At 40.6% G+C, this 10,022-nt stretch overlaps 1 protein-coding gene across 2 annotated transcripts; it reads right to left on the bottom strand.

Annotated features, from left to right (window-relative positions):
• Window positions 1–787: 787 nt before the first annotated feature.
• On the bottom strand, window positions 788–8,867 carry LOC137024024 (tripartite motif-containing protein 16-like). 2 transcript variants are annotated; one of them, XM_067391178.1, is made up of 7 exons: window positions 8,815–8,867; window positions 6,360–6,939; window positions 3,701–3,796; window positions 3,408–3,614; window positions 2,730–2,889; window positions 2,529–2,576; window positions 788–2,291 (listed from the first exon to the last, which is right to left on the bottom strand). In XM_067391178.1, the coding sequence occupies exons 1-7, from the start codon at window positions 8,817–8,819 to the stop codon at window positions 1,765–1,767; spliced, it is 1,623 nt and encodes a 540-aa protein (XP_067247279.1). In that variant the 5' UTR covers window positions 8,820–8,867; the 3' UTR covers window positions 788–1,764. The 2 variants fall into 2 exon arrangements, with proteins under 2 accessions (XP_067247279.1, XP_067247280.1); XM_067391179.1 differs by having other exon boundaries at window positions 8,533–8,861.
• Between the last annotated feature and the right edge of the window lie 1,155 nt (window positions 8,868–10,022).

Genomic DNA, 10,022 nt, shown 5'->3' with positions numbered 1-10,022 from the left:
AAAAGCATCCTTCAGATCCAGAGAAAAGAACCAGTCCCCTGGGCGTATCTACGAGAGGCTCTGGTGCTTTATTAAGGGCCTGGTTCAGATGTCTGAGATTTAGGATGGGTCTGAGACCACTGTCCTTCTTTTGGGACGGGGGAAGTAACGCTGTAGAAGCCTGGACTCGGAGGAACCACTTCTATGGCTCTCTTTGTCAGCATAGCGTTTTCACCTCGGAGCACAGGACATGCACGTTCGTCACGGAGGTGGGGACCACGCCATTGAATAACAGGGACCTTTGAGCGAACTGCCAGCAGCAGCCAGCAGCCTTATCACCCTGTAGCCAAAGACTGGTTGCCCACTGAACCTAAGCAGGGCTGAGCCTGGTTAGTAACTGGATGGGGAGACCTCCTGGTAAAACTAGGTTGCTGCTGGAAGAGGTGTTAGTGAGGCCAGCAGAGTCTGTGTGGGTCCTAACACCCCAGTATAGTGATGGTTACACTATACTGTCAAAAAGCACCGTCCTTCAGATGAGACATTAAACCGAGGTCCTGACTCTCAGTGGTCGTTAAAAATCACAGGATGTACGTCGAAATGAGTAGGGCCCGGGGCGACTCCAAAGCAGAGGAGCTGGAATGCTTTGGCAAAAAAATGTGCTTTTAGAAATATGCTCTCATATTTGCCTGCCAAGGCAGGGGAAGCTCAGACACAGGCACACTTAATGCTGCAGGTGGCTCGTGAGCGAAAGCGCTGACAATGCTGCTTGAGAGCCGCATGGGAAACAGAACTGCTTGAGAACGACGAACTAATCCGGCTTCTGAGAAGCGGTGCACTGATCAGAGCTTCTTGAGAGCAGCGAGCAGAGAAGCAGCGAGCTGATCAGCTTGCAGGAGAGAGGCACTGAGTCTGCCAAATCAAGCTGCTTGCAGGCGAAGGCGGCTTCAAATCTCAAGATCCAGCAAAGAGAAATGATTGTCACCACTGAAGGAGAATGAATCTGTCTGCCTAGGTGAGACGTTGACAGAGAATCATACTTTCACTGATCAAGAGTTTACAGTATGATCAAATAATTTGGGTTTATATATTTTGCATTTATTAATAAATTGACATTTTTCAATTTTATGACAAATTACATTTTTTATGGAATGATACATTTTAATGAAAGGTAATTTTTACAGTAATAATAAAAATTATTTATGTGACACTACAATAAGAACTGAATGACTGTGATTTCCATCAACATAAAAAGAGGTTGAGAAATGATGTTTTATTAACAAAGTTCGGGAGGAACTGGTGCAGATAATTAACCTAATCAGCTCAGGTGGAGAGCATTCAGTTAATCAATGCAAACCAATGACAAGAGGTATAAATACAGCAGACTTACCTCTGTTCATCTGAGAGTTTATCAGCATCCCTCACTTCTCATCTCCTCACTTCAGTTCTATCTACCTTTACCACAACTGGGGGAGTACTCTGGGTTCGGGCCAAAACTTCAGAGCTTGGAGCCCTCCACCCAGACAGCACACCAAATATGCATAACTCTTACTGTATTTAATTTTATGAAAATGTGAACTCGTGAAAAGCACAGATACACACCATCACTCATCATGACTCACAAACACACACTGATCTTACTGTCTATATGAGGATTCATTACACAAATTTATTCTGACATGTTATTTCACTGACAGAAGTTCAGCTGTAGTATAAAATAAGAGACTCTATAACATCTCACTGTTACTGATTTATCATGGGTAGAATCTCTCTACAGTCTATTCTGATTCAACACAGTTTCACTGATGATCCATCATTATAAACCCTAAACCCAGGATAGAGTGGTCTATCCTGGAATGTGGTCTGGACTGTATGGATGAGGCTCATTGTGTCTCCAGAGATGCCATAAAAGGACAGAGTTCCTGCACTGTGATCCACATACACTCCTATTCTCCTGCTGATGGACTTTACAGGGAGTTCAGTCACTATGTTATTGTGTCTGAATGAGTAACTGGAGAAATAACAGAACAAACTCCAGGACTGATCATTATATCCAAACCAACACTCATAACCCCGTCCCTTCCTGCTGATGCTCTTATATGACACTGATATAAACACATCACCACTCCACTCAATCTCCCAGTAACAGCGTCCACACACACTCTCTCTACACAACACCTGAGAAACACCATCAAATCTGTCTGGATGATCAGGATATGACTGATCTGTGTCAATGTAAGTAATCACTCTGTTCCTCTCAGACAGACGGAGGCGTTTATTGACTGTGTTCAGATCCAGAGTGAACTGATGGGAATCTGATGGAGATAAAACACATCACAATCAGGAATTATGAATCTGATCTTTTAATGTATCTGAACTCTTCATGTTCAATATATCGGCAGTGTCTCAGTACAGTTTACCAGATATCCTGTGCAAATCATCATTTACATGATCAGCTATAAAACTCTTCTGTCATGTTTTTCTTTCTCATTCTACAGGAAGAACATGAACACACTCAGTGAGTTTTTCTGCTTGTTTTCTCAGTGACTTACATTGTAGGAAGTCATTCCTGGTTCTGGGAACAATGTTGGTGAAAGTGACTGTGGAAATCAACAGACAAGAAGAGTGTGATTATCATGTCAAGAGAAAATTATCCTTGCAACCGTTCCTAAGACATTTCTAACATGATCTTCCACATGATATGAGATGATGGAGGATCATTTCTGAGAGTAGATGAATCTCCAGGACTTTACCTCTGTCAGAGATCTTCTTGAGCTCCTCTTTGCAGAAATCCTCTAGTTTGTCTCTCAGCTGACAGACAGATTTTCTCACGCCATCAAAAGAGGAGAAAGAACTGAAGGTATCAACATTTACATCTGTAGATTCAGGAGGAGCTGAGAGAGACTGGAAACTCTACAGAAAACAGAAATCAAAGCTCATCACCTCCACACTTCAGCCAATAACCTGCACTACTGTCAGATTTGAGCAGCTCTTGTTGATCTTTAGTAACTCTCCTCAATCCAACACTTTCACAGCATCAGCTGGTAAATAGTTATGAAAATTTATTATAAAAGTTTTCAGCTAGTTTGAAGATTATCTGATTTTGGTAAACAAAAGATTGTAAAATTATAAGTAAAGAGATTATGGGAAATATGTTTAAATATTAGTTAAGTTTTGAGCTGTTGCTGTCTGGAAGCTCAATATATATTTCAGAAAAATGTTTCTTAAGAGATTTCCAGAACTGAACTACATTTCTTAGTGCATCTATTTCAAAAGAAGATGATCAGATGAGAGTCTGACTGATGATTATATAATAACCAAACACACAGATCAACACTTCAGTCAATGGCTCATTCTGCTCTCATGAAATGTTTCTCTGTGAGTCTCTTGCTCAAGTCCACTATGATCCTGTTCTTCTAGATCTCTGTTACCTGCAGGAAATGGATGTGATCCTGTGTGTGTAAAAGCTGCTCCAGCTCAGTGTCTCTCCTCCTCAGATCATTGATCTCCTGCTCCAGTCGCTCCAGTTGTCCTTCAGCTTGACTCACTGCAGTCTTTTCCTGATCTCTTCTCTCAATGGAGCGGATGAGCTCAGTGAAGATCCTCTCACTGTCCTCCACTGCTGTCTGTGCAGAGCGCTGTTAGGACACACATCACAATCACACAGTGGCTTCAGTGAGTCCTGACTGAGACTTCTCAAACTTCTCTTCTTCTCCAGACTCACCTTATGAGACACCACAGCCTCTCTCAGCTGCTGAAGATCTTTCTCTCTCTGCGGGATCCTCTGCTGGAACCACCTCTGTGTCTCCTTCAGCTGGTGCTAAAGGACAAACCAATAACAGGAGAAACATCACATAAATCATCAAGTAAACAGATATGAATCCAGTATCAGTGAAGTAATGTTGTTACAGGTTTAATCATAAGAGTCACCGTTGATTCACAAGTTCGCCTGCCCATTCAGTCTAAATGGTTAATGGTAAACAAACTTCTGCTGGCCTCCGTAACAGACTGATCTGAGGTCCTAAAACTTTGCATTCTATCCACGTACAGGTGCAGAGTGTGGATGGGACAGAGCAAAGCCAGGGCTGGAGTCTGCCTCCTCTGAGGGCAGCGCTTGCAGGTTTACTACCTGATCTCTAAAAGAAGGGGTAGGAACCTTGAGCATATATCCAGGCCGGGGTTTCAGGATAACGTGAGTGTCACCCGGGCCAAATTCCAGGCACGATTCATTGACCGAAAAAGCATGCAAGTCAATGAATGCATGCAGGCCCTCTTGATAGAGGCCAATGCAACTAAGGAAAATTGTCTTAAGGGACAGAGCTTTTAACTCAGCTGATTGCAAAGGCTTGAAGGGTGGTTCCCGTAGAGCTGTAAGCACTAGTGACAAGTCCCAAGCTGGTATAGAGTGAGGACGAGGCGGATTCAGTCTCCTCGCCTCCCTCAGAAACCTGACGATCAGGTCATGCTTCCCTAAGAACTTACCATCAACTGCGTTGTGATGTGCGGCAAAAGCAGCAACATACACCTTAAGTATGGAAGGAGACAACCTTTGCTCCAACCCATCTTGCAGGAAGGAAAGCACTGACCCAATCAAGCAAGTTCAGGGGTTCTTTCAGTGAGAAGAACAGCACTCAATGAACAGGTTCCACTTCAGAGCATGGAGGTTCCTAATAGAAGGAGCTCTAGCAGAAGTGATGGTGTCTACCACTGACTGGGGTAGGCCACCTAGAACCTCCACGTCCCGTCCAGGGACCAGACATAAAGTTTACAGAGGTCCAGACGCAGGTGCCATAGGGTGCACCATCTCTGAGTCTCCTTCCTCAGAGGAATGGGCCAAAAAGGAGCTGTCGTGAGGAGCATCAGTTCGGGGAACCAGGCCCAGCTGGGCCAATAGGGTACAACTAGAAGGACCTGGTCCTTGCTTCCCTGACTTTGTACGGCACGCTGTCCGAATGACTGAGTCCAATTCCATCCCGAGTAAAGAGATCCTCTGCCCGGGGGCAAGTTTGCTCTTTTCCCAGTTGACCCAAAGACCCAACGGGCTAAGGTGAGCTAACACCAGATACCTGCTCTCGCAAGTGACCTAGAATGAGCCAGTCATCGAAATAGTTGAGAATGCGAACACCACGTTCCCTGAGAGGAACAATGGCTGCCTCCGCGACCTTGGTAAAGGCACAGGGTGACAGGGCCAGCCCAAAGGGTAGGCCTTTGTACTGATATGCCGACCCTCGAACACGAAGAAAGGGTCTGTGGCGAGGAAGAATCAAGACATAAAAGAATGCATACTTCATTTCAGTCACTGCGAACCAGTCTTGAGGACAGATGCATTCGAAAATGCGTTTCTGCATCAACATCTTGAACGGCAGCCTGTGAAAGAGACCGACCATCCCTTTCTCCAAAAGAAAGGGATGGTCGCTCAAGGGACCAGTACAAAACAGAGCATTCAAATCAGAGGGCTAAAATCAGGGTAGGAAAAATTTTAAATTTAATTCTTTTAATTCTAAATGATCAGTCTTTGAAGTAAAAAGCATACTAACATTGTAAGTGCACCCCAGGAAACATAAAATAATAAAACAACACAGTTCATGACCCCTTTTTTAACGGTCATCAATATCGTAAATCCAGCAAAGTTTTTTATATTTTCATTTTCATTTTCATATTTTTTAAAAACATGTGTATTTATAACAATATACTTAGTATTATATTACCTTTGCATCAAATTACAAAAACCTAGTTAACTTTGCTGTGAGGATGTTTCTAATACAGAAGCTATGGGAGTGACAGTAAATTATTTTTCTCTTCTGACTGCCGTTATCAATCGCTCTCTATTTTTGTCCTATTTATGAAAGTTGTGAAAACACTATTGTGGAGGTTTTCTTTTGCTATTTGAGCAAATGGAAATACAAAAAATATATTTAATGTATTCTCTCATTCTCCGCTATAGAATTTTACCCAACTATGACGGCTTCCGCTTCTGAGAAACCCGGAAATGTGAAAAGGGTCTTTTGGACTCAGGTTTGAACTGATACAGCAAAACTGACATCTTAGTGTAGTTACAGAAGTGTTCACAGCCTCTCAGGAAGCCTCCACAGCTGATACTTGCCAATTATGGTAAGGCGCATTACATTTCCGACTCACACCCTAAGCAGTAAACCAATTGCAGCAGACTGGGACCAGCTGACCAAACAGAGCAGACCGTGATTTTTTGAAACTAAAACAGCGTTCAGACAGAGGTTGAAAACTGGCACAACAATGCAAATTATAAGAAAAATGATTGAAATGATTTTTAAACATTAAATGATGTAAAAATGTATTCTAGTAGACCCTATAAACTAAATTATGACCCTGTAAATGATCATAATGAGACCTCTTTAAGTTCATACCTGTTTCTCTGTCCTCTGTGCTGCAGATGATACAGTAATGTGGTTTTTATGTTCATCCATACACAGCAGACATATACACTTCTGATCAGTGCAGCAGAAAACCTCAAGGATCTTGTCGTGTTTCTGGCAGATCATCTCCTGCAGTCGTCCAGTGGCTTCAGTCAGATTGTGTCTCTTTCCTTTAAACCAACTCTCATGTTGTTCAAGGTGATTCTGACAGTAAGAGTTCAGACACACCAGACAGGACTTGACAGCTTTGTGTTTTCTTCCAGTACAGACGTCACACTGCACATCTCCAGCTCCAGCGTAACAGTCAGCAGGAAGTTTAATCTTCTTCAGTTTCTCCACCACTTCAGCCAGCATGGTGTTTTTAGCTAAAGCAGGTCTTGGACTAAAGGTCTGTCTGCACTGAGGGCAGCTGTAGACTCTCATCTGATCCTCCTGATCCCAGCAGTCTGTAATACAGCTCTTACAGTAACTGTGTCCACAGGGAATGGTCACTGGATCCTTTAGGAGATCCAGACACACTGGACACAGGAACTCATTCTGATCCACTGAAATTCTGGCTTCTGCCATTTTACTGCATGAATACAGAGACACAAACACACAACAGCTCAACTACACTTCCAGTTTCTCTTACTCTGAACTCACATTTCCTGGTTCTGTGTTTGAGTGACGTGTGAAAAACAAGTGTGTCTGTAAAAAGGTTCCTCATTCCTGCTTTTTTGTAAAATTTTTAAATATTTTGTAAAATGTTATAAAATCAAGAAACTGATTTGATAATTCTCTTTAACCTTTATACTTATGACAAATGAATAAAGAAAAAAATGCATTTAGAAGATACTATCATTCAAAACATACAGTCTCTCATTTCTGCTAATATGTATCAGTGATTTTGATGACATCACTCTGCACTTCAGCTTCTCATCAGATTTTCTGCCCATTTAAATGCTCTCTAGAATCTGAAGCCCTGCCCACTACATTATAAATAGATGCTGAAGCTGCAGCTAAAATCGGTCACTTGTTCACAAATTTATGATTTTCTATGTTGTGAATGGCACATAATGCACTATATAGGGGATAGGGAATGATTCAGACAGTGTAATTTACTGACATGAATGAAGTCTGGTTTCACGTTAGTGAATCACCGCAGCTCTAGTCCAGAGACACAATAGCACAAGAGTGAATCATGAAATTAAATGCATTTCCTCTCAGGACAATTTTGAGAAGGCAGCTGAAAGAAAATATCTGAATATCAATGCAAGTGAAACAAACAAATAGACATAATAATTGATATAAAAGCTCAAAAGAATACATGTAAGCTTAACCTGTTTAAAAGCTTATATATTAAAGCTAGAATTAATATATATGGTAACACTTTACATTAAGGTTCCCTTTGTAAAGGGTTTATAAAGGTGTTTGTTAATGAAATCATTAATAATGCAGTTATAACTGCATGAATAAAAAGGGCGATTTTAATGCAATACCTGCCAAATAGTGAGCCGTTTTTAACTCACATGTTATAAATACTTAATAAATGTATTTATTAACACTTATTTAACTCAAAACCAGATTATTGGTTTATTTCATGACGCAGCAAAAATTGGCTATCATAATTAGACTGAAGGATGTTGTATTTGTGCTTTTCTTATTAATATCTCATGACTGCCACTTTTCTTACTATTGTAGGGAACACATCCCAGGAAGTAAAATTAGAAAAATGAAATAATGAAATAATTCATTTATAGGGAATTATATAGAGTTGTTTAGTTTACGACCGAGCAACTGAGTCGCTCAGCGTTCATTTGCTCGAGCCATAATAAGCTCTTGTAGCGGATATAAATATCCAACAATCGTGAACACACTGATTAGAGCTTTAGTAACTTTAAGATCGACAGTTTAAGTCATTAAATTATAGAAGCACATAATACAAGACACTTTCTTTTAAAATCTACATGAGAATTTATTTAATCTAACACAAACACACGCACACACACAAACATTCATACATGTTGCAGTAAGAAAGGAAATGAGAGAGAAGGAGTTTTAAGAGAGAGAGAGTGATATGATGAACAGAATACCTGGCACTTCAAATATGCACTTCAAAGACCTGAACGAACCATGAATAATTAATTTAAATGCACTAGTTCAGTTTTAATCTGGAGATACTTGCCCAAGTCGACTTTAAATGTGAATCTTCTCGTGGGTGTGCAGAGAAAGGTTTTCCAAATCAATGATCTGTCGCAGGGTCCAGATTGTGTTTGGTAAAACCCAATCATGTTTGAGCTGGAAAGACAAAAGGAAGTCTCTTTGTCGCCGGAGTTGAAGTTGAAGCGGCATAAGTTGTTGGTTGAACTTTGTGGCAAAACTTAGAACACGAGACTTTCAGTGGAAAAGAAAAGTGAAAGTGTGAAAGTTGGATGGCTTGAATGAGCTGCTTGTCTGTTCTTGTTACCCCATGGTTACTAGTTGTTCTGCTTACTCTGGTCTCTGCTGACCGGTTCTTTCTTCTAGTTTTGTTGTCTAGTTCACTGTCTTGCGATATGACTATTTAAACTTAGGTGTTTGTCACACCCCTGAGAAGAGTTTTAGCCAATCAGATATCGTCCTGTTTCAAAAGGGCTTTTCTCTGCCCCCAATCATACCATAGGTGTTACTTCCCGTCTCTGCTTTAGCAGAGTACCATTTTAACATAATTTCTATTACATGGAATATGATACATTTTAAACAGATTTCACTCAAGTCAGGATTTAGAGAAGAGGAAAAGAATTAAATCAATTCCAAATAAGGCATACTTTCAGTCAGTCATTCAAGAGTTAACACATTTACTTGGATTGTGGGTGTTCTAAAGCAAAACTGGTTACAGGTAGTATTTGTGGAAACATAATGTAAAATGTATGCAGTTAAAAATGTTGGATAAGTCCATTTAAAATAGTTTGAAACAATTTTGATGCAGTTTTAGGTGCAGAACAGTCTTCATTGTTTTTTGTTTTTTTCTGTGAAGTTTTAGGTCACTTAGAAAAATCAAAAGGGCCTGCATTGTTTCTCTGTCTCTTTTGATCTCGTGATCAAAGACTCTTTATCTTCTCAATGACCATTTGGTTTCACAAATGGCTGTCGCTTCTCCTTCTGTCAGAAAACATGGATGTCCTAAAAAGTAATCAGCATTGGTTTTCTCTGTAGATGGACTTGAGCCGGAAACTCGATTCTGAATTAGAATTATGTTTTGAAAGAATCATCCGAATGATTAATTTTGTCTGGTTCATCCACGGTTCCTACACAATGTTGCTTACCAGAAGTTTCTGTCATAGCTATGATACTCTCCAAAAAGGTCATGATGCCTATCCACAGCTTGTTTATCAAGATGAAATTGAACCTTTATCAATATATTTATTTTCACATGAACAATTTACAGAATCAGTAAACTATTTTTTTTAAACCCTCTCACCCCTGTCCCACCCCTCAAAAGACAGAACACTTGTGTGGACATTATTACAAGGCCTTGAGCTGATGTGTAAGTTATGAAGTAAAATATCTAGCTACGGTTAGACCGCCTTCCGTATACAACGTACGAAGAAAGTGTAAACTGGTGTCGCGTCAGTTACTCTTTTTTCTGTAAGTTGAATAGGGAAGGCGTAGGATGTAGTGTAAGCTTTGTGAACT

Source organism: Chanodichthys erythropterus, chromosome 8, assembly GCF_024489055.1.
Source record: "Chanodichthys erythropterus isolate Z2021 chromosome 8, ASM2448905v1, whole genome shotgun sequence".
In the NCBI taxonomy this organism is placed as follows: Eukaryota; Metazoa; Chordata; class Actinopteri; order Cypriniformes; family Xenocyprididae; genus Chanodichthys; species Chanodichthys erythropterus.
Note: the sequence above shows the minus strand (reverse complement) of the source record. Positions and strands in the feature narration are given on the sequence as shown.